Raw genomic sequence first — 23,337 nt, forward strand, 5'->3', positions numbered from 1 at the left:
ATATTTGGAAAAGAAACCTTATCATTTCTGCAGTTAACAGGGGGGCTTCACTAACTTAAACTGTTACAGCATTCTACCTCTATTTCTCCACAACAACTCACAGTATCTCACAGTAACACGTCTGAGAGGCTCAACTTGTTTTAAGATTACATAGTAATTCTGTATGCAAAATGACTGCATTATTTGTAATTAATAAATTACTGTTTCTCTTCTGTGTTTTATGAAGCCTTATGGCTTCCTCAAAATCTATTATACAAAATAATTCATACAAGTGTTGTTATGAATAACAGCCCACAAGTTCAATACCAGTATTTGTTATTCAAAATTCAGGCCACATTAGCAACTTCTGATTGGATTTACAGATTGTATAATAATGTTTCTTTCCTGTGACTGGTGAATGGAGAAAGTCTAACTAACTATCTTGGGCTCAACCAAAGTATTATTAATCTAGCTAAAGTATTTTTCTAATTCCATTTAGTTAAAGTGACAGAAATCTTCATGGGGCTATGTTTAAATTGACTTAGAACTCATTTATACTGAATTAGCTTGATTTGGTTAGTTACTTTGAATATAGATAAGGCCCGAGACCCAGTCTTAGATATTTGTGCCTGATGGTGATCCCATAATACCAAAGACTTTACAGGGTCAAGTTTGATTTCAACTGCAGGAGTAGGTGAAAGAAGATCAGGCCCCAGATCGCAATACTACATGTTTTATATACGTATGTATATGTCTATATTTGGTTATACAAATACATATTTCTGTGAATATCCCTTCTACTACATTTCCCTGTCAGGTAAAAACAAAGGTAAAAAACAGAGAATGCCTTCACCTAAGACAGTATAAATTTGATGGTTTTGGCATCATTCAGCTAATTGTCTTGCAAAGATCAGTAAGTAATATAATGGCCTACCCCACATAATGGTGCATTCTTTAAAAATACAGCACTATTTGTACAGCAGAGGTTATGAGCAGTCAAGTTGGGTGCCTAGTACAGGAAGGCATCTCCAGGAGGACAGGTGGCAGCAGGAAGAATTAGCAGGGTCCTGACCTGTCTCTGGTGGAGGAATGGGGACTGAGAATAGGTGAGAGCAGATAGAAGTCTCTCTGCTACCCTTCCACTCCCTCTTCTCGAACTGACTCAATGGGGGGAAAGGCCCTCTTCCTCACCTTCCCCATCCGGGGCAAAGCTGCTGCCCACACAGCCCAATCCTGTCCCTTGCAAGCCCACTTAGGTCTTCAGGCAAAGTACGCAGTAGGGTGTACCGGACTGAAGGGTGACCGACAGATTGACGGCACGGTCCTCTCTATCCACTTCACCCCTGCATAACAGAGCCTTCCTCAACAAACACCCCATTCCAGCTTTCCCATTTTCTCTGCAGCTTTCCCCTGATGACAAAACAGACCCTTCAACCCCCCCAGCTCAACTGTTAGCTCTCAGACCCACGCAGTGGGTGTCACCTCCTGGCGCCACTTCATCCCTCTGCCGTGAGATGCCTTCTGCACCAAGACATTCACCAAGGTCAAACCCAGCTAGTCCCGACCATGGGTAAGGTCAAAAAAAAAACCAAACCCAACCCCAAACTAAAAGTAAAAAAAACCAACCCCGAAACCCAAGAAAAAAACCTATCTACGAAACTGTCCTGCGAAGGCCGACGCCTCCCTGGGCGCCATGCAACGACAGCCACGGGCCAGCGGCGGCCGGGGCATTTTGGGCACGGCTACCCCTTTCCGCCGCCGGCCCGGCGCACGAAGCAGGCAGACCGCGGCGCGGCCGGCTCGCCGACGGGCACGCTCGCCGAGGAGCAGCACCGCCGGCCCGCCCGGGTGCCCCGCTCCGTCGCGCCCCGCCACACGCGAGGGGCCTCTCCTCAGTGACCGACGGACCGGCCGGCCGGCCGGCCACCCGCCGCCGCGCGAGGCACCGACGGCCCTGCGCTTCGCCTCGCCTCGCCGCCTCAGCGCGGCCGGCCCGCTCCGTCCGCGGCGGGGGAAGGGAGGGGTCGTTTGACGGCGGAGCTGCCCGCCGCCTCAGCGCCGGCTTCCCCTTCCTTCCTTCCTTCCTCCCTCCCTCCCTTCCCCTCGGCGGCGGCCCCCGCGGCTGCCTCCCGGCGCGGCGCGGGCGCGAGGTGCGTTACCTGGAGCTCGGCGGCAGCCTTACCTGTGCGCGCCTCTTCCAATGGCAGCGCACCTGCCGGCCCGCGCCGCCCAATCAGCTGGCGGCTCGTCCCTCTGCCCCGCTCCTTTAGTGAAAGAATCCAGCGCCGCTCGGGAAAGTTACCTGTGCGCGCCTGGCCCGGCCGCTCTCCGCGCCGAGCCGAGCTTTGCCGAGCCTCGCCGGCGCCCCAGCCCCAGCCCCGCCGCTCCCCACATGCGAGGGGGAGGGGGCTCTACCTGTCCTACCTCAGCGGCTGGCTGCGGAGCCGGGAGAGGGGGGGAAGGAAAGCAGAATTACCAGTAGCTCTGGTTCTGCCGTCCCGGGCGTTCACACACACCTTCACCTGCACAGACCTGAAAGTCCAGTTCCGCCAGGGAGACGGAGGCACCGGGAAAAGGGGAGAGAGTTCATTGGATCAAACATGTCACAAGAGACGGACAAGTAAGTGATCGCAGGCACGCCGCTGCTCCCGCTGCGCGGGGCTGGCCGGCCCGTCTGGCTGGTTGTGTTTCCCCCTCTCCGGTGGCGGACGCGGACCTGCCGGGACGGCGTCTCTCCCTCCCTACAGCGACGCCGGACCGGGCGGCACAGCAACTCCCGGAGCGCCCGAGGACAAGGCTGCGGCTCGCCGCCCCCCGCCTTGCTTTCCAGCGGGCTGTGGGGCTTCGCGACTTTTTTTATATTCCCCTTTCAGTTTAGTTTTTTCTTTTTTTTTTTTCTTTCTCTTTTTTTTCTCTTTTTTTTCCCCCTCACCTCGAGGGTCGCTTTTCGGGAAGGAGCTCTCCTCGCCCAGAAGAGCGGAGCGGCCTCCGCCCGCCGAAGGCCCCGGACGAAAAGTGCTTCTTGGCTTTTGTGTTAGCGCAACAAAGGGCTTTTATCCTGGGCAGGACACGGCCATCTTCCTCCCCTCGGCTGGTGCCGGGCGGGCAGGGTAAGGGGCCCGCGGCGCCCCGGGCCCGTCCCGCGGGAGGAAGGGCCCCGTCCCGGCTGTGCCTTGCCCGGGTGCTGCCCAGCCTCGGCCGGCCCAGCCGCTGCGTGCGCCGCTTTCAGCCTCGGCGCCCTGACCTTGTTTTCCCGGCGGGACGCCCCGGCGGGCCCGCGGCTGCCCGGAGAGACCGGCGCCTCCGCCCGGGGTTAAAAAGTAACTTTCCCAGTACTGGCGCCGGAGGAGGAGGAGGTGGAAACCGCTCGCTCCCGCCGGTCCCGGGCCCGCCGCAGCCCTTCTCCCGCCCGGGCGGGCGCACGGCGGCGGGGGCCGCAGGCCGTGGCGGCCGGGCCCGGGCCTGGCGGCGGCGAGGCGTGCGGAACAGCCCGCCCCGAGGCGGGCGAGGCCGGGGGAAGTGGGAAGACCGCCCCCCCCGCCTTGCCTCCCGGAGGCGCCGGGGTCGCCGGCGGTGGTGCCGGACCACCCCGGGGCAGGCAGCAGGACTGAGACGGAGCCAGCGGAGGGCTCGGCGGGAGCGGGGCCTGTGCCGGGGTGGGGAGAGGCGGCGGGAGCTGTCGTTTGGCGCGCAGGCCGCGGCTTGCTCTTCTCCTGCCACCCCAGCGTGTGTCCGATTCCATCAAGGCTTCGTGCCGATCGGCCTAAAACCAGGGGTTGTTTTTATTTACCCCCTTCCCCGCCCTCCCCGGTACGCTGCGGGGTAGAGCCGGTGTCCGTGTTGTCGCGATGGCGGCGAGGTGGCTTGGTGCGAGGGCCGGGGCCTGGCTGGGAGCGTGGCGGCGGCCTGCTGCTATGCGGCGCCGAGGAGCCGCCGTGAGGCAGCCAGGCGGGAAGGCCATTTTACTTGCTCGGGTTATTAAGTGTTTCTGCAGGAGGCGGCCGGGGAGAGTAACGGGGCAAGGAAGATGGAGGGCGGGAGACTGCAGAGGCCAAGGAGGAGATGGCAGTTTTGTTTTACTGCTGCCCCGGTGCAGGTAGGAGCGCCCCAGTCGTGCCTGTAACCTCGGCTACGCTTAGTGCTGCGGAGGCGCAAGCCCTCGTTGGGCTCCCCAGGGCCTTTGTGGCAAAGGGGGTAGAGAGGAGGAGCCTGGTGTTGGAGAGGTGGGACTGAGAGAGGCTTGGTGACAACCTGCCTGTCAAGGAGTCAAAGAAAGATTATCCGACAAAAGAAGACAGCAGGGTTGGCTGCCCTGATAGGGAAGAGACAGGACGGTTCAGAGGAGGAAGATTAAAAAAATAATTTTAGTCCCGGCCTTTTCAAACATCAGCTGACAGTGGAGTAGTGCAAAGGTAGTTTCTGACATGAACTTAAACTGATCGTGGTGGGAGTTGGTAACAAAGAGGAGTTTGGGAGTTCATCCGAGCGGGGATGGGAGCTAATGCCTTAGGTGGCCAGATAAGAGCAGTCAACGATTGAAGTGCAAGGAAGGGAATAAGGACAGAGCCCTGAGGGATGCTGGTGAGGCAGGGAGGAGCAGCTGAAAGAGCAGTCATCAAGTTGGGAGGGGAACCAGATTAACTGCCCAGGGCATCCCAAAGCAATGGGCAGTTCCAGAACTGCTCAAAGGTGAAAGGGGCCCGTAAATTACTCCCTGGCTGAGCCTAGTTGCCAGTAGTTTCAGCAAAGGGTCAGAAACTAGACTGCAGCAGATCAAGGGCAGTTAACGGTAGCGGGAGGGGAATATGGGGGTAGGGGGAAGAGCAACTTCATACCACAGTCAGCTTTGAAACAGAAAAACGGTGCAGTGGAAATGTAACTCATGTAAGAAAGTAGGGCAAAAGTCGTTCCTCTCTGGGTTTAGGATGCTCCTAAGCTACAGGACTATCCTTCCTTCCCAACAGGAACAGTATGGCATAGGTGTAAGCTACTGAGACTGGAGCATTAATGCCCTTCATCCCCTGCTCTCTGTAGCACTGCTGCTGTTACCACTGTGAGGAACGTAAGAGCACTTGCAGAGCATGTACCCTCAAGTAACAGCAGTTGCCCTATTGCAGGTATGCCTATGATCTGTTTCTGGTTAAGGTGTTTAGAAAATTCATAGGTGGTAGGTAAGAGTTTGAAAAGGAAATAAAAAGTAAAGAAATCCCTTGGGCTCTATACACGAGTGTAACATGAGAAGACAAATACATTTGTTTTCAGGAAAGATGACCAGGTGGAATGAGATACTAGACTGGTGGGGGGAGTTTGCATGGGAAGGTTTGTTTTGTTTTTTGGGGGGTTTTTTAGGCTCTAATTATATCCCATTAAAACCTAATCCAGAGAGTACAACATTATTCTCCTCCACATGGCCTTTCTTTTCCTTAAAAACATCTTCCCTACAAGCAAGACTGGAGAGGGAAGCTCATTATTTCAAGGTCAGTTAATTTGTCAGTGTCATTGGACCTGTTTTTGTGGGGTTTGTGCTAGTGAAGTGCTGATGTAGAGGACTAAGCGGCTGAGGGGATGTAGAAGGCCTGGAAAAATATGTTCCCGTCTCATCCTTCAGAGGGATTTGCCAGGTTTTCTGGAGAGGTGGTACACCCCCTGCGGCACAATGGTTCTGCAGGGCTGCCTGCAGTGTCCCTCTTTGGAGGGAGGAGCAGGGACAGGGGTGCTGTAGTGCTACCTGCACCATCAGCTTTAAGGGAGGAAGGTGGACAGTCAGGTGAAAATGCTAAAGAACAAGTCCTTTGATTCTAATGCTAACTGAGGAGCTTGGAAGGGGAGATTATCCTTAAGATAGTGTGCATATCTCCCTGTCTTTCCCCTTAAGTCTTTCTGCCTAAGCTGGGTCTTGCCTGCTTGCTTGCACAAACTCCTACCGGTCAGAAGAGATAAGGCATGATTTCACATGCATTTTTCAGAGGTAGTACCGACTTAAGCAGGCTGTGGCCACTTGTTCCTGCCTCCATTCCACCCTCTCAGCTGTGTCAGTAGAGCTGTTTGTGCAGCTAGCGAACTGGCTCAGGGGAGTGTTGGGTTGAGAGTAGCCTGATCTCCTCTTGGAGGTTATTTTTAATATCCATTTTTCATTGGTCTGGTTTCTTCATATGCAGAGGGGGTGCAAGGAAACATCAGGTGTTAAAGACAGAACTGTTCAAACCAGAATGTCTGCAGAAGGAAATGTGTGTCCCTGCCTCTCTGTGAACATTTTGGAGGTCCATGCAGCTGCTTCCGTTACCAAGTTCCCAGAGCCATCACGAGGGGACCCTGGGTACTGAATGGAGGCCAGGGCACATAGGGCTGGGAGGAGGGAGCATCCCCTTTGCAGCATGTAAAGATGATTCCAGGGTTCACTTCTGCATTTATAGGCTGAAAAGTTGTTCTTGCTGTACTATACAGAAAAAAAATTATCACCACAGAACTCCAGATTAATGGCTCTGCTGCATTATACTGCAGCATAAATGCATAATTACTGCATTAGTGAAGCTAATTGGTGACCTCGATACTTGTGAGACTTCACAGGGTTTTGGAGATTGCCGGTACCCCTGTGAATGAGGAGCAGCAATTGTACAACCACTTGGGATCTGCCTGGTAAATGCCACAGTTGTGTCCCCACTGTTCCTGGTGTTAAGTCGTGAGTCCTGTGTAGGCTGGGACTGCAGTTGCACAAAGAGCAGGCTTGGTAGCAGGCCTGAGCGTGCTGGTCGCTGTGGCTCTCTTGCTAGCTGGCCAGCTGCATGACTGCCTGTCAGTCACGCTTGTCAGGCTCCCAACACCCCCAGTATGTGCAAGAGCTACTTGGGACACCAGGTAGACGGGGCTGGGGCATGCTCAGACTGACCACATTAAGGAGGACTTGGGGCAGCCTGGGTCTGCAGCTGAGCATGTGCTTGTGGGTAAATAACTGAGGGGAGAGCGAGCCTGGAGGTGGGAATGGGTTCAGACCTGCTCCTGTGTGTCAGTGGAGGCATGTTCACATCCAGCTTGCTACTTCGTAGTGTCTGTGGCAGAAGTTGATCTTGGACTCTTCACAGAGTGATTTTGCCCTGGTTTCCTATTTCTTCCTCAGTGTGTAAATGTAGATGCTGCCTTCGTAATATTTAACGTAAACATCTAGTACTATAACAACAAAGGGCGTTTATGGTTTACAATGTGATTCTGTGAATTGTTCTTAATTTTTTCTTTGAGGGCCAAAGTTTCCTATCAGCGGATGTTGAGTGGCAATTAGGTCACAGACTACTCAATTTTATTTTTTTTTTTTCCTCCGCTGCTGAGTGTCTAGATAGGGCATCCATTGAGATGAATTTTCCAAATTGTTACTCATCTGGGAGTGAATGGAGAAACAGGAATTAGAGGTGTTTAGTGCTTGCACTTTTCAAATGTCAGACAGGCTGTCACGGATGTTCCCCAGAAAACCATCTCTGTGCAAGGAAGGTGATGTGCAGAACCTTGTAGAACTTGCAGTCATAAGCTTAACTGAGAGGAGTAAGGATATCAAATGGTTACGTCTTGCTGTTAACACTGCTGTCTCTCTGGTGCTGAAGTCTGAGACCAGACTGAAGATCAAAGCAGAACAGGAGGGAGGGGATTTTCCCAGGTCGCTTACTTGATTGTAATGATCGAATAACCCCTTTCCTGTGGAAGGGCCAGCAGGGACATCATCATTCTCGTTCTGGCAGGGACATCTGAAGGGGAAATGATATTGCACTGGTTGACATTTGTTGTCAGATATTTTCGCAAATATTAATCCAGTGCAGACCATTGATGGTTACCTTAAATATTTTTTCCCATGATTATGGAGCAGCCAATTAAGCTGTCCTTTTTTGTAGATGCGTACACGCAAAATTGCACTTTAAAAATGCTGATCTAGGAATTCATCCTGGGATGAATCTTCATTAGCTTTTTAATCAGTGATTGGGACAGTAGTAGCTAATTAAAAGAAGATAAGTAATTATTTCAGACATCCTAGTATACCATGACACTGTCCTATTCTTTGATAGTACTAACTACATAAAGAAGAGAACTGTTGCTTGTGAAATATTTAACCAAGGAAACCATGTTAAGTGCATGTGAACTGTGGAGAAGTCAAATATTGCAACATACCTGTAGCTTGAGAATATGTCTCCAACCTCGAAGATTACGTGTATGTGTAGATTTGTTAATTTTACTAATAGTGGAAGATAATGGCGTCTTCCATAATTCTGTATTTTAGTTCTGTAAAGTATATTTTTGGTTTTGTGTTCTTATTTTAAATATTTGTGGGAAATCTTGACTCCCAGGATTGCTCAGTTGTTGAATTCATGTTTTCCTTCTGACTGTGTAAAAAATTCCATATTCTGAAAAAAAAAAAGCAATCAGTGCTATCAGTTCAGTAACTATTGCATTTCCATTAACTCTGTGGAAGCAATGAATGAACAAGGGCCACAGGGCCAAGGGTCAGGTTAAACTGCAGCAGGTCTGGGAAGCCTTGTCATGACCTGTTTTTAATTTTAAAGCCTACTGCTGGCTGCTTCCAGTCAGCTAAAACAACCTTGGGTGCTCTGCACGCTGGAAGTACGCTTCTTGGCAAAAGAGAGCATGGCCTGATATGAAGCTGCTAGGTAATTGATAATTCTGATCAACTCTGTTAGCTACTGCAGTAATGCTGTGAGCTCCAGAGTATCCTAATTTTTTGAGATGTCAGTGGTTTTTTACAAATATGCTGAAACGTGCCTTTTTCTGACACTGCTTTCTGCTTGGTTTAAAAAAAAAAAGGCAACAGGCTACTTAGTGCACTAATAACAAACGACTGTCTGGTAGAAATAATATTTAATTAAAAGTGAAACAAAAAAAGTCTCTGAAATCATAGGTATAAAAAGTCTCTCTCAGGGTGAGTAATTGCCTACTTGAACTAGTCCTCAGTACACATTTACTGTATGTATTTAATCCTTGTGTCAGATTTCTTTTTCATACTTCCACTTTGACATACTTAATAATAGTTTTTTGTCGATGTTAATGAATCACCCATTTGTTTTAATCTTTTTAATCACTATTACATGCTCAAGTTATTTTGGTTCTGAGTAAAAACAAATAAAACTTCTAGTAGGCATCTAATTGTTGAACTAGTCTGTTTTGCCATTCGTTGTTTCTGCTCTCAATATATTATTTTACTTCCTCTCAGAGTGTTTTGTAAAGGTAAAATAATTTCTTTTAATAATTTAACATGTGTAATCTTGTTCAGATTTGTCTTGTGCTCAAAAAGAATAATTGTCCCAAATTGCAAGAGTCCCAAACCTGTGTTCATTAGTAGGCAAAATTACTCAGCCTCTTTAATGGGAGTTTTTTCCTTGGTATGGACTGCTGGCTGGGCCAGAGGGCATCTTATCTTCTGGTTTCCTGGTGGTCTACATGTTTTGATTTTCCTTCACTCTTGAGTTATTTGTATATTTATATGCTTACTGGATTGGGCTAAGTGCAGTTTGGAGACCTGTTCGTGCCTCTGGGAATGATGTGATTGTCGGCTATGAAAGACAAAATACCAAGACACATGGGCCATAATTTTCCTGTTCGTTAAACATTTATGCTCCTTTGTAGTTTTAACGGAACGCTATTATCTAATTGAAACAACAATGTTGCTGACTTTTTAATTATACTTTTGGCAATAAATACTGAGGAGTCTAAACTTTTTTTTAACTAAATAAATCAAAACTTGCAGTGAGTCACCCATGTCGGTGGTGTGTTTTTGGGTTTTTTTTGGTTTTTTTTATCTTGATGTCTAGGCAAAGGAGTATGTTGAGAGTAGTAGATTTGGGCTAACGTTAGAATCTTTAAAGCAAATAGTTTCAAGCACTAGGAATAGCTTTGATTTATACTTCTTTGTATAATGAGCACAGACAGAAATTTATGATCTGGAATCTAAAGTTTGTTAACTTACCTGGCTTCTGTGGCATCTGTCCTTAGCAGCTTTTTAAATGGTCATAGTAGTGCAGTGTGTGCCTGTGAATTCATATTAGTTGTAAGACAAATTGTATGAACATCTGTTCTAAATCTGTTTTATAGTAACCTTATAGCTGAACTGAGATTTATGTGAGTGTAGAGTAAACTTACAAAGGGCTTTAGAGCTACTGAAATGCTTGTAAATGATCACACTCTGCCCTCCTTAGCTATGTCAAAACTGAAGTGGGAGCTTCAGCTCTTTTTCCAGCTCTTGGATGCGGCTGGAGCATGCTCCTGTACCTTTTGTCATACCAAATGAAACACAGGCGTTCTTGAAGTTCCCCATTTCTTACTTTGCACTGGAGGAAAGACTAAGCAGGCAGGTGTTTTTCCTGTAGCACACTGAGTCATAGCATACTTCAGCCAGGTCTCTGATCTGGACAATCGAGGGATCAGAAACCCAGGATGCAACATGATGTGTGGTGCATGCCTGCATGCAACATAGAAGTGGTCCCTTTGGCTAGCATCTCGTTTTAGAATTTGTGTTTCTCCCAGGGTTTCCGGATTGGCGGCAGTCTCCCTGTGCACCTTCTTAACATCCAGCTAAAAAGGAGCTTATGATAAATATCCTATGGCCTTGACATGCTGGGCTGGGAGCTATGATGGCATGAGTCTGTCTTCCCTTTTCCAGTTATTTGACTGGTGCTAAAATTTCTGTGTACTTTATAACAGCTGTATGGGCCAAAGCCTCCTATCTCGTCTCCTGAAGGGACAGTTTTCAGAGGATGTGTGCAGATGTGCTTGGTGCTCTTGTCTCATAGGCGTAAGAACAGGCAGGCTCAGGCCTGGGCTGAAACCTGGGAATGGGGATTCCTCCCATTCTGCTGCCTCACACATATTGCTTGCTGTGTTCCCATCTGGCACCTAGCCTTTGCAGGGAGGGGGAAGTCCTAATGCATTATCGGGGGCAAAGGAGGCTGCAGGGATGTGCATGGAGTAGCTCGATTCTTACGTTTTAAAGTTTGTTGAAAGAACAAATGCAATATCCAAAAAAGCAATACACCTCCTTCCCCCCCCCCCCCCCCGGAAATGCCTCAACTGGATGCCCACCTTTGCGCTTTTAACAGTCTGCTTTGGATTTCAGGGGTGAATTTCCTGGGCAAGGCAAAAGTTGGGGGGCAGGCAGGATGAGACTTTCTTACCCACTAGCACCAACTGGATCAGGATGTAACGCTGAGCATATGATTGAGGAAGGTAGGATGCAGCTGTACTTGATGCAGCATGGCTGCATCAGTCTGCATTATGTTCAGTGGCAAATTTAGCAGAGAGGTTGAGGGCTGCATGAACTTTGCAAATTCAACAAAAAGCTCTTGAGCATCAAAATTGGCTGAGAGAGACTGGCAGGTAGGGCATCTTGTTTCTGAATAAAAAGCAAGCTCTGATCACAAAGCTGCAGCCTTTCACTGTGGTTCATGAATGTGTTAATGGGCATTTCTGATTCTGTGTAAGCTAATTCACAAATTGTGTCAAGTTGGGTGAGAATTTGCCTGTAGTAGGAATTTGGAGCCCCAAATGCTGGCTGTTGAAAGTTCATTATCTCTAATCTGAAGAAGAGCTTGAAAGGCCAGCCCTTTCCATTCAGCTAATTTATTGACATTAAGTACAATGTACCTCTCCAATTTATGTTGTTTTACTGCAGTAACTGAAATGAAACAAAGTGAGCACAGACTTGGACATCTCTATTTATGCAATACACTTGTATAGTGTTTTATAAAATTCCATAATCTTAATTTTAAATAAGTTCAAAAATATCAGTTTACCAGATGCAGAAATCACCATAACTGGTATAAATCTGGAAAACTTACGTACGTCTTTTCTTACGAGGACAGCACACAAATCATGTAAGATGGTACAAAGAAGAAAATCTCTACTAAACAGTTGGGGGAAGAAGAAAAGATTTTGCAAAATAAAGGCCATCTGAAGTTTAGTCTTGGCGTAAACACTCAAGTGTCAGGACAATCTAGCTCCTAAGCTAGACCATTCCTCAGAAAATACCTTTAATCCTCACACACCTATAAATTAAGATATGTAACCACCTACTACTGTTTAACATAAAACAACTGAAACGTTTTGCATTCATTAGGGAGTCAACTGATAGCTTGAAAGGAAACGTGCTTTTTAGGCACAAAGTATCCTCAATTGTTCAGCTCTATCTCCATGGTAAGATAATGGTGTGCTTTCAGCTTGTACAGGCATGGCCCTCCTGGCTGTGTTCTGGTTAGCACACATCCTGACCACCAGGTAGAGGGGCAGTGGGCTAGCCCGGGTGAGGAACGGGCACAGAGTTGGGCTTGTTTTCTGCTCTTTGGCAGGCTATGCAGGCTATTTTAGAAGATGTGCCTGGGGCTACAGCGGATATTTGCTGATATGGCTGATGAGGTCTTCCACTTGCAATCTTGGCCCATCTTCCTTCCTTAAGTGAGTGGTTCTCTGTGAATGTGGTCACTGATGGATTTGCAGCTTTTGATAAGATTTGTAGATGTGTTGCTAATTGCAGGCCCCAACCGATGCTTTTCTCACAGCTGGGGCATTCAGAGCAGCGCTTTCCTGTGGGAATGCTCTTATGTTTCTTGTAGGTGACACCCTTTGTCTTCCCCAAGGTCCAGGTGCCACCAGAGTCATTCGCCAAGCAGCTGCCTGCTGTCATCAGTTACACAGCTGGGGGTGCCTTGGCATGGAAGGGTTCCTGATGGGACCAGGGGAGCTTACTTGTGCAGAGCCTTGCTCAGGAGGTTGGGTTTTCTTAGCATATATTAAAATATAAAGTATTTATCTCCTCTGGTTACGGGAGACTTTGCTACCCCTCTGTCGCATTTGGCTGAAAATGTCCGGGAGGTTCAGCAGTCGTGGAAGAGGAAAGGGAATGTGTGTGCACACATAAGTCTCATTTCTTAAAGAGAAACCCTCCCTCCCATCCAAAGGACCTTAATAGAGAAGTTTTCTTAAAGTGAGCACAGTTGTTTTGGCTGACTGCTTTGGATATAATGTTTGAAATGATTGACTATGTTAAATCATGATAATTAGGTCTGACCATTAACCTCCCACAGAGCTGATTACAGGGATGGGGGTGATGAGGAAGTTTTTTATTTTTCTTAGTGCTATTGTTTCAGTCTGTTTGCAGAGTAAACACAATGAGTGTGTCGGTTGATTATGCTGCAGACCATCTCTCAAGGCAGAGGAGACGGCTATTTAGTTTTTTAGAGGTGAAAACCTGGGTTTTAGAGAAAATGTGCTCTGGGAAGGTGTTGGGGAGGCTCTAGGTCTATGCACCTGTGCCTTTCCAGCCATCCCAACTGTTTACTTACTGAGTGGCTGTTCCTAGAGCATTTATCCTGTTTGCTTTAGCTTCTCCCCTGTACAATCGTATGCAACACCTCCGAGGGACAGCACTCTCTTCATTGCTTTAAGATTGTCTTGACTAAGTTAGAGCAGCACAGATTGACTCCTCCCCTCCAGCATTTCTGCAGACAAGCACAGCCCAACTCTTACAAGGTGTGTTTTTAAAGGGCAGCTCACCCTCTGCCTGTAGTGCTCATAAATCAGTTATGACTATCGCATGGCTGTGAGCACTCCGAGTAACAAAAGGCAGTTATTGATTGTAAGGGAAGATTGCTACAGGAAGGAGAGCGAGCAGTATTTTGTGTGTTGCAATGGGCAGCTGCCCATGCGGTGAAACAGCCTGGGTTTAGCTGAAGGGGAGCTTTGTTGAGGAAAGGAGAATCCTTGCCTGGAATAATTGCCTCTGAGCCAGGGAGAATTGGCTACTCCAGAGTGGGAACAGGCCCTCAGCTACCTCTGGCACAAACAGCGGGGCTGTTACAAATCTGATTTGAGTCATTAACAATAAGGCATTGAAAAGGCAAGCAGACCTAGCAGTTCTCTCTCTCTCTTTCTTTGGGCTCCTAATTTATGCTTCAGCTTCACTTGCTGAAGCAAACCTGTAACAACACAAATGTATCTGTGGAAACAAGAAGGACAAAAATCTTTAGAAGAGTCAGCAAAAGGCCAGGCAGAAAGGCCCTTGGAAAAGAAAGGAAGCTTCTGAAAATCCAGATATTTTAGATGAAAGGAAAATATAATCTAAACTGTAATTGTTGGCTGTATTCTGTGATATGAAGCTATGAAATGTTCTCTTCCCCCACAGAGCTCATAAAACTGTGCTTTGTGTACCAGATGGATTATTTTGTTTTTCATTAAATAAAGAAACTTGTAAACAGTGCTCTGTACCACAGCGATGATAATCTCCACCATCCCCCTCTTCTTCCTTAAACACCTGAGCACGCACTTTGCAGGTAACCTGCGCTCAGGCGGCAGCGGAGCCCTGGGCGAAGCCCCAGCTTGCCGGTCACTGCGGCTTGGGGGCCAGGCAAGACATGCTCCTGGCACCCGAGAGCATTTACCGTGTGGGTTCAGTTGTGCTTTTATCAAATCGTAGTTCTGAAATCAAATAAAAGGCTCGGTTGCACAGTGTTTGAATGCCGCTCTCTGTGCAGTAGCGGCAGTTGGTTAGATTAGGTCTGTGGAGCTGGCACCGCTGCAGGTATGGGAGAGCAAAAAGAGGAGGCTGAATAATGAACAGTTTTTATGTAGAAGATGGCAAGAAATGTTTTATGAAGGTCACCAGGAATAACTGCTGGTTTCGCTAGTTAAGTCAGTATATTTGGTTATTCTGCCATCTTTGCAGCTTTCAGATGTGTAAGGTGTAATGTGTTAAAAGTTTCATCGTGATCCTTGTAACTTGAGCCACAATTCTTGACAGTGCTCTTGCAACGTGGGCTAAGCAGCACACTCCTCACTCCACTATTTCCCTCCCTAATCTGTTTGCCTACTATCTTATGTAATAGGAATGCAACTTTAAAAAAAAATTTTTTTTTTGCATAGCTCTTTTGTCCATAAGTTTATTGAACATTTTACAAAGGCAGGTACTATTATCTTCATTTATGTTTCCGTTATACTGCAAATTTCAGCCACAGCTGCGGTGCAGCAGCTTCTCTCGCGATGCACACAGGCAGTGGTCAGCTTGTACCACTTTCAGGCTGGTGGAAACTGCTCTGCTGCAAATCCCACTTACTAATGGTCTTGTGTGTATTGCCATGGGTCTGTAACTAGATGTGGTGAGTGATAAACTGTGAATTGAGACCAAATATGTTGACTACTTCTCCATCCACTGGACCCATTGCTCATGTCCTGTTACAGAAAACCTCTCTGAAATCACAGACAAATTGCATTCGAAAAGCAGAGAATAGTTCAATTATAAGGTGTACCCAGTTATTAAATACTGAACTATGTTTAGGTGAACACTAGATTAGTATTAGATACTTTTTCTTTTTTTTCCATTCATGCCTTCTTATTATAACTGATTTCAGTTAAATGTATTTTTCCCTAATCAAGTGTACATCTAGCAAAAATACTGGGGCAAAATGTTCTTATGTTGTTACTTCCTTTTTTTCCAAATAGTTTTAAAATATTTTGATAAGACTATCTGTATATTAGTAAAAATACATTTGAATTATTATCACAAGGTCTGCACACATTTAATTTTTTTTTAAATACTGAAGATACCTAATACTGATGAATATTTATGTCACCAAGTTTAATACAGAGATGCTTGCTTGATGTAGTCATATCACTTTCATTGAGCTATGTGATGTTCTTTAACATGCCTTGTGAATAAAATAATCCTTTCTGGATCACCATTTTATTCTTCCTGTCTATGCAGTAACAAGCGACTTGTGGCCTTAGTGCCAAATGACACTTCATTCAACACCAGACGAGCCTACACCAGCGAAGATGAAGCCTGGAAGTCGTATTTGGAGAATCCCCTAACAGCAGCTACCAAGGCTATGATGAGCATAAATGGTGATGAGGACAGTGCTGCTGCTCTTGGCCTATTGTATGACTATTATAAAGTAGGTAACTCCATTGTTATTCATCCCTGCTGCACTAGCAGGGGACCGCTCTAAGAGGCATCAAAAGAGCCAGTTTTCAAAGACAGACATCCCAGCATCTTGTTTTCTCTCCGATACTTGCATCAAGCACCCTTTCCATTTTACAAAGCCTGTCTGAGGCTGTTGTGATGTGTTTAGTTCTGGAGATAAAAAACAAAATCAGAATTCCCGTATTAAATCTGCCACTATGATTTTTTTTTTGGAGCATAGCATTCTTCCTCTTCCCTTGCAAGAGCATTGGATGAATTAGCCCCCTTTTTATTTGTGCTCGGATACTTGCAGTATTCTTTAAAAAGTGGAAAAGGGGAGGCCTCGTCCATCTGTAGGTTTGTCTGCTTTTCTGGTTCATTCCATACATGTTTTAGTTTGCTCTTTAACTGAAGTATCTCATCTGACGGTTTCCCATGTTATTTTTATTTGTATAACGATTGCAGTAGGCTGTATACAAACCTACAGTGAGGTCTAGCCCTTGCACTGGAAGTTTGCAGTCTAAATAGAAAGGTGGAGGACAGAAATGGAGCTGGACACAGAGACGGAGATCTAAGTCAATTTGCAGGGGAAGCACTCACACACAGTTTCAGTTTATGTCAGGTTCTAAGCCCAGAGCTTTACCTACCATTTTGATACCACCTTTCTTTTTTGTATATTTCATAGTGTTTAAGTAGAGCTATGTTTGAGATTTCTGCTGGAATCAGAGGAGAGTCCTACAGGGTGCATCACTGTGTAATGCAGAAATTTCACCCTGAAACCCAGGCTGACCCCTTTGTACTCTGCAAATGGAATCAGTGTTGCCTATGAAGCACTAAGTATGAAATTGTTCATTTCATTTAAAACTGTCTCGGTACTCCTGAAGCCACCTATGCCTGCATTGGACAGATGATCTTCTGTGAAAGCCAGCAGGACAATGCCAGCTCCCCTTCTAATTCATGACGAAGTAGCAGGAATGGAAATTTAAAATTAAAACCCTTTGCTTTTAGTATTTATTAGTATAAATGCTTTTAGAGAATGGGCTGCTCTTTTTAGTCTCTGCTACGGTCATTAAATGAGTGTTCAGGAGAAGGGGTTGTAAGCAAGATGCCATATACCAACCTTACGGTTAAATATTGTTTTAATTTCTTTACTGATTATATTTCAAGAGATGTTCCTTGCTTTTGTGTGTTGTTGTTAGAGAAAAGCTTTTCCCACTGAGAAAGAAGAAAGGTCCTTTACTCTACTTGTCAGAGCTACCACAGTGCCAGACTCTGTGAAGTTAATGTGGATTTGTAAAATTCAGCATGTGTATGAACATCTGGAGTGTTGGCTTCTGTCTTAGTAATACCTTTGTATGTAGCAGGTCATTAATCTGCTGGATTTTTTAAATAAAACTGGAGAACAGCCCTTTTCCTTCTCAAAACGATGTTCTGAGAGACATGTCTGTTCCTTGTTCCAGGCAGTTGCAAAAGACTTGGCTTCAGGTGGAATAAGCCATGTTGCTCTCAAAGCCATTTCCAGCATTCAATCATAACTATTTCTGTCTTAAACTAGGAGAAGAGGATAACTCTTGTTGATGCTCTCAAACAGGAACTTAAAACCAAACTTAAACCTCTATGCTGTGATGTGGAAATGTAGAGGAGGACTTCAGTCCACCATACTCTCTTGAATTGCCCTTATTTATCATCTGGCTTATTTATTCTGACATGCTGGGTTATATTTTTGAAATACTTTTTCCACTCAATAGGAATTATTTGAACTTAACTGTTTGGGTTTTTTCTTTTCCTTCTCCTTTTTCTTCTAGTGATATTTACCTAAACATAGACCCTCCTTCAGGGATAAAGATCTGATCTTAACAGGGGAATCAACGTGTGCAAACTGTGGCTTGGATCCCACTTCTAAAATATATGAAAGAGGATTTTTAACCAGCAGGATGCTTAATAGGGAGGGAGGATGTCCCTAAGAGAAGGAAAGGCTCTGGCTAGCACTCTCTGACTGTGCTGCTGTCTTGCAGGTACAGCAGATATTAACCTTGGCTACTGTAGTGCACCGTAGTATTTTTCCTCTAAATTCAGATATTTTCCTGATATTTCTTTAAAGTATTTAAAGATAAAATGCATAGCTTTAGCCCATTCTTAGCTCTAGTCTTGCTCTTTAACCCTGAGTTAACTGCTGTGATGGAGTGGGTATACCTTCTTTTGGAAAAGATAAATTATAAGTTTTAGCTCCAAAATTGCTGGTTCAGCAAGAAAAGAAAAAAAACGGTCATGGCAGCAACTTTGCCCTTGGTGATATCGTATCTATGCTGGTGTCAGGAAACCGGTATGTGGGAAGACAGATCTTTTAAGTCACTTACTGTCAATTCTGAGTCTGTCAAGGGGCCAGATTTGACTGGATTTTTACTTCTCGTGGCTGTTGATGCGCTCAGCAAAGCAGAAGTCAGTGTTCTCTGATGACATGCCAGCGTGCCCTGACCTGTCCCCGTGCTAGGAAAGGGAAGGATCCATAAACTTGCCCTAGGTATGAGTCCTGCACCCTCCAGACTGCTCTATAGCAGGAGGACTTAGCTGGTGCTTGTGGTTTAATTGAAAACCCTTTTTCATCTGAGCTAAAAGGGTCTCCATGCAGAGCTCATCAAAGCATTGTGTCTTCCTTCTCATCTTTTATTATTCAGTGAAAAGTGTGTGTGTGTGTGTGTTTGGGAATATAGCTTTGATTTTGAGATAGCTTGGCCTAGCGTGATATTCCAAAGATAAGGACGCATAGAAGAGTGCTTTGCTCCAGACTGGTGTGCCCAAGAACTAGAAAAGAAAACAATCCCTACATTTTTTCTCTTTGGAAATTATCTTTCGGTTCACAATCAGTCTCCCAAAGAAAAACAGCTCCTGGCATCTGTGAACTAGACAACACTGATATGGTTACATTTTTCTAGTTGTTGCAGTAGAGCAGTCTGAAGCTGCAAATACCTGACAGTTGCATTTACCTGACCCCATGCCTGGTGTTGTTCTCAGGTTCCCAGAGATAAAAGGCTGTTGTCTGTTAACAAAGTGAGTGATAATCAAGAAGACCAAGATAAAAGGTACAGTATTATTCAAAATCATACACCCAGCTACTAACAGTGTTGATCAGTTGTGAACTGAAGGAACTGTGATAGCCTGAGGGTTTATGGTTTTCTTCGAAAAGATAAAAGAATGAAGACTGTTTGGGGAAGCAAACTTTACTCCTTTTTACTTTTAATTTATTAGAAAAATTGAACAGTATTATTAAACATGCAATTTGCAAAGTAGCAGAGTTTCATGATTTGTTTGTGTTTTGTTTGGTTGTTTTTGCTGCTGCTGAGATTAGTAAAATCAGATTATATTGACAGTTGGCTATTGGCTGCTTTTCTTTCAATTTTCTTCTAGAGCAAAAAGTGAGTAGTTTGGCCTCAGTAACCTGATTTATACAGTTTTACTTAACATAACTTAGGGTCTGCCCAGAAGCAAATAAAGTAACTCTTAAAAGCATTCGCTCAAAATGTTTTTCTCACTCCTCAGATTTCAGCCTTCCTCTGTAGGCTAAAAGTGACTTGAAGAGTCAGAGGAAGCTGACTCCTGCCTTTATTAAGACTTGTGGACAAGAGAGTGTATATTTATGTAGAAAGAACTAAGTTTTTACATATAGGAAGCTATATTCATGTGAAATGACAGTGGAGAGAAGCTACACAAGGTATATTTCAATGTAGCTAATTCGGAACAGCCTTAGATGGTCTCCACTAGCTATGTAAGGTGAAAGTTTAAATAGGTAGTAGTATAAATTCACTGTTTCAAAACAGAATATGAAACTTTTTTTGAGGGACAGTTTTTCTTTTGCAAATGTGACAGAAATTCCTAAGTTGAGTGTGATTGACAAAACTGGCCTGCGGTAGAAAGCCAAGAGAGAAACTGTAGTTTCACAACCTATCACCTGGGTTGAAAACAAAGCAGTGTGTTACACCTACTAAAAGTTTTGTGAGTTAACAATTTTATGTCAGTGCAACTACTATCAGCAATCAGATTGCTTTCAAGAGCAACCGTGAGTAGACATGGGAATGCTGCTGGAGGTTACTTTGCAGCCACTATAGTTACTGATCTACTCTGATACAATGGGATTCCTGGGCTTGCTCTTTCAGAAGAGCATTGGTACCAGAGTTACACAAACAGTAGTGGCCTGTCAACAGCCTGAATGAGCATGCATCAGTGTATGAATTTTGCTGTTGATATTCTGCCTATTTCATATGCAAATTATCTACTGTGAGTAATCCATACCTCGCCTTACTCTTTATGCTTATTTTGTGCCTAAAGGTGGTTGTACTGGTGGATTGATTTTGCATCCAAATTATAAGCCAAGGCAAAAGCAACCCTGGATACCTAGAATTTATTGTAACAAGTCATACCGGTTATAGGTCAAATCAAATGTATTATGCTTCCCTCGGTGTTAAAGAGCTCTGGACCTCTCTGCTTGCCTCAGAATGTCTTGCCTAGTATTTGTTAATGTACTACTTCTTATGGCAATGGCCTATCAGAGTTGAAAGATCTCCTTCCCTGGCACCTAAGAATATTAAGCTATTTAAGGAGAAGATTTACTCTATCAAGACAGTTCATAACATATTTGGTTTTGTCTCACAGAAATTGTCTTAATACCACGGAAGCTCAGAGTAATTTAAGTGGGGGAGAGAACCGTGTGCAAGTCCTGAAGACGGTGCCGGTTAACCTTTCCTTGAACCAAGATCCTCTGGAGTCGTCCAAAAGGGAATACAACACAAACGTTTCTGGGAGCTCGACACCCATCACGGGGACTGGAGTGACTGTGGTTAAAGCAGAGGAGTTCACCCCTGTTTTTATGACCCCACAAGCACACTATGCAAGAGGAGAAAATGAGGAGCACCGAGGGGTTATCTTTGAACCATACGAAGTGTCCAGCATTGCTCCCCACACAAATTATCTCAAAGATGACCAGCGCAGTACTCCTGACAGTACGTACAGCGACACCTTCAAAGATGGAGGAACAGAAGTAAGTTTTTCACCTCAAATTAGCATCCAAGTACTCAATAAAAAGCTATAAACAAGATAAAGAGATTTGAGCTGGTAAACAAGATAAGGAGATTTGAGCTGTCCACAAAAGCCATTAGAACAGCGATGCTTGTTTCAACAAATTAATCTCTGCTCCTTGTGGTGGTCTTGTCAGTCTGTGCTCTGATTACAGGGGAGCATCATGAGGCGTTTCAGAAGACAGTTTTGAAGTTGTTTATTGGAAACTCTGAGAATAATAGATACTGATCTTTTGTCTTCTGGGATATTGTGTCAAGTAGAGGATAGCTGCCATTTTGAAGGATTTGTTTTCTGTGAGCAAGATCTACCTTCAGACCTATTCATAACAGTAAGAAATAGCAGCCACTTTGTAACTGGGAAATTCTTAATGTCTTCTGAAAGTGCAAATGAGCAGTGGCAGCCTCTGCTGCTAGGTGAACCCAAGTATTTTATTCAGAAGCTGTCTGTTGCACTAAGCTCTACTCTGCAATATGGGCAAGTGAGAAAAAGTAGTGGAATTAGGTGACTAGAGGGGAATGGAAAAGTTAACAGGCAGGGAAAGACTCGGGTGCATGTATATGTAGGGGAATGAGGAGGAGAAGAGAGACAAGGAGCTACCTTGTAACCATTTTACAGTTATGCTGCGGCAAAGTAATCATACAGTCAGCTTTAATATGGTGAGTACCCTCTGGCTGCTTTTGCCTGCTGCAGAATACTACAAACAAGCCAGAAATGTAGAAAGGTAAAAATTATTTAAAGCTGATAGTACCTCTGCAAATAATTAGAGATATTAGGTGGTAAAACTCTCCTTGGATTTTTCTCCTCCAACTCTACGAATTTGTAAATGTAACAAAAGTACAAGGCAAGCTATATTAAGGCTGTATTACTCTGAATATATAAGAAATTTACTGTGTGTTTGTGTATGAGTAGTATAAAAAAGTAAATTGTTTCCACGCAAGCATCATATATCAGGACGCCTGGAGGTGAAATCCATTTTCAGCTGTAGAACGCATTTAGATCAACTAAATGAATAATTAATGAAGAAATCTAGCTTGCCATTTTAAAATCAGTAAGATCAAACCTTGGATTAGAAACACTGCTCTGCATTATCAAATCACATTTCAGCTATTTTTTATTGTTACCGGTAAATGGCTTTTTATGGGAGTCCAGTGGTACCATACCCATGGCTTTCCCTGGGGTGCTGTAGCTGAGTGATTCCATTACGCTGGTTTGTTCTGGGACGCGCTGTTGAGAGCTCCCCAGTCAGTCAGTCTGCGCTGTGCAAAGTGCTGTTGAATGTGCAAAGTTGTTTAACTTGGAGGTAGAAAGGGATTTTACGTCCATACGGTGGCCTTGCATCCCAAACTCCATGTTACAGTAATTTTGTTACAATGGTAATACTTTGTTACATGTTTTTAAAATGATTTGTTAATAACAGGGTATGATACTTGTCATTTCGGCTTTCTCTGCAGTCTGTGGAGAAAGCAGCAGGTCAAATCCGATTGCCAAAAGTGGGTGGAATGGTTTGCCAGGTGCGCTCATTCCTCTCCATCTTCACCTCCCCTAGTAACTGTATAGGGAGACTGAACAACTGCAACTAGGTCCCTGTCTGTGACCTAGGTGAAGTGCGTGCCACTGTTAGTGGCCTTCCAGCCCCAAACGCTCACGTGCGTGTGGCACGGGAGCAGGAAGAGCTTTCCGACCCTGCTGCAGCCTCACTCAACACTTAGCCTGTCCCTTTGTTTTTTCTCCACTACCCAAATCCCAGGGTGTGCTTCGCCCCTGTGGCACTGTGACTGCTTCTCCAGCCACGTGCTGTTGCGTAGGGACAGCAGTGTGAAGCAGGTGTGAGGAGAGCATAAGGTAAAATGTCAAAACATACCAAAAGAGGAACTTGTGCTAAATTAGTGTTTGAAGTAGGGATACAGTTGTTCTTACTAGTTTTCCTATTCAGTTGGTGAGAATGGCTGGGTTTGGCTGCAGTAGATTTGCTCTGATACCTGCTCAATTTTTAAACACGTTATGAATATGTAATTAGAAATTGTTTCAGAATGTTTCTTGAGTGACATAGTTCTGTTATACTGGAGGAGTGCTGAGTTTTTATAGATCCCTGTGGTAATAGACACTTCAGTCAATCACTTGCTATGTTCTTTGGATACAATCTTAACAATTATATAAATATACCTTTCTCATCTCTTTCATATTCTTACTTAGCTGTGATTAATTTATTAGTCCTTTATAGTATAGACAAAATTTTCAAGGATAGGTAAGTAAATTGAATGTTTTGACAATGTCGACCTCTAGCCTTTATGTAAAATGTGACTTGCATGTCAATATGAGACCATCTCTATTGTAATACCCCTCAGATGTTG

The 23,337-nt window shown here is 44.9% G+C and overlaps 1 protein-coding gene across 4 annotated transcripts in view; it reads left to right on the forward strand.

Moving 5' to 3' along the window:
- The first annotated feature begins 2,214 nt into the window (after positions 1–2,214).
- GRHL2 (grainyhead like transcription factor 2) overlaps positions 2,215–23,337 on the forward strand; it is a 70,799-nt gene continuing 49,676 nt past the window's right edge. For 2 of the 4 annotated variants that reach the window (XM_052788181.1, XM_052788184.1), the window contains exons 1-4: positions 2,219–2,599; positions 15,719–15,908; positions 18,929–18,996; positions 20,564–20,948. In XM_052788181.1, the coding sequence (XP_052644141.1) occupies positions 2,580–2,599; positions 15,719–15,908; positions 18,929–18,996; positions 20,564–20,948 (663 nt within the window). In that variant the 5' untranslated portion in view covers positions 2,219–2,579. Of the gene's footprint in view, positions 2,600–15,718; positions 15,909–18,928; positions 18,997–20,563; positions 20,949–23,337 lie in introns of all 4 variants that reach the window. The other 2 variants (XM_052788183.1, XM_052788182.1) reach the window with 2 other exon arrangements.

This window comes from Harpia harpyja, chromosome 5, assembly GCF_026419915.1.
Source record: "Harpia harpyja isolate bHarHar1 chromosome 5, bHarHar1 primary haplotype, whole genome shotgun sequence".
Classification (NCBI taxonomy): Eukaryota; Metazoa; Chordata; class Aves; order Accipitriformes; family Accipitridae; genus Harpia; species Harpia harpyja.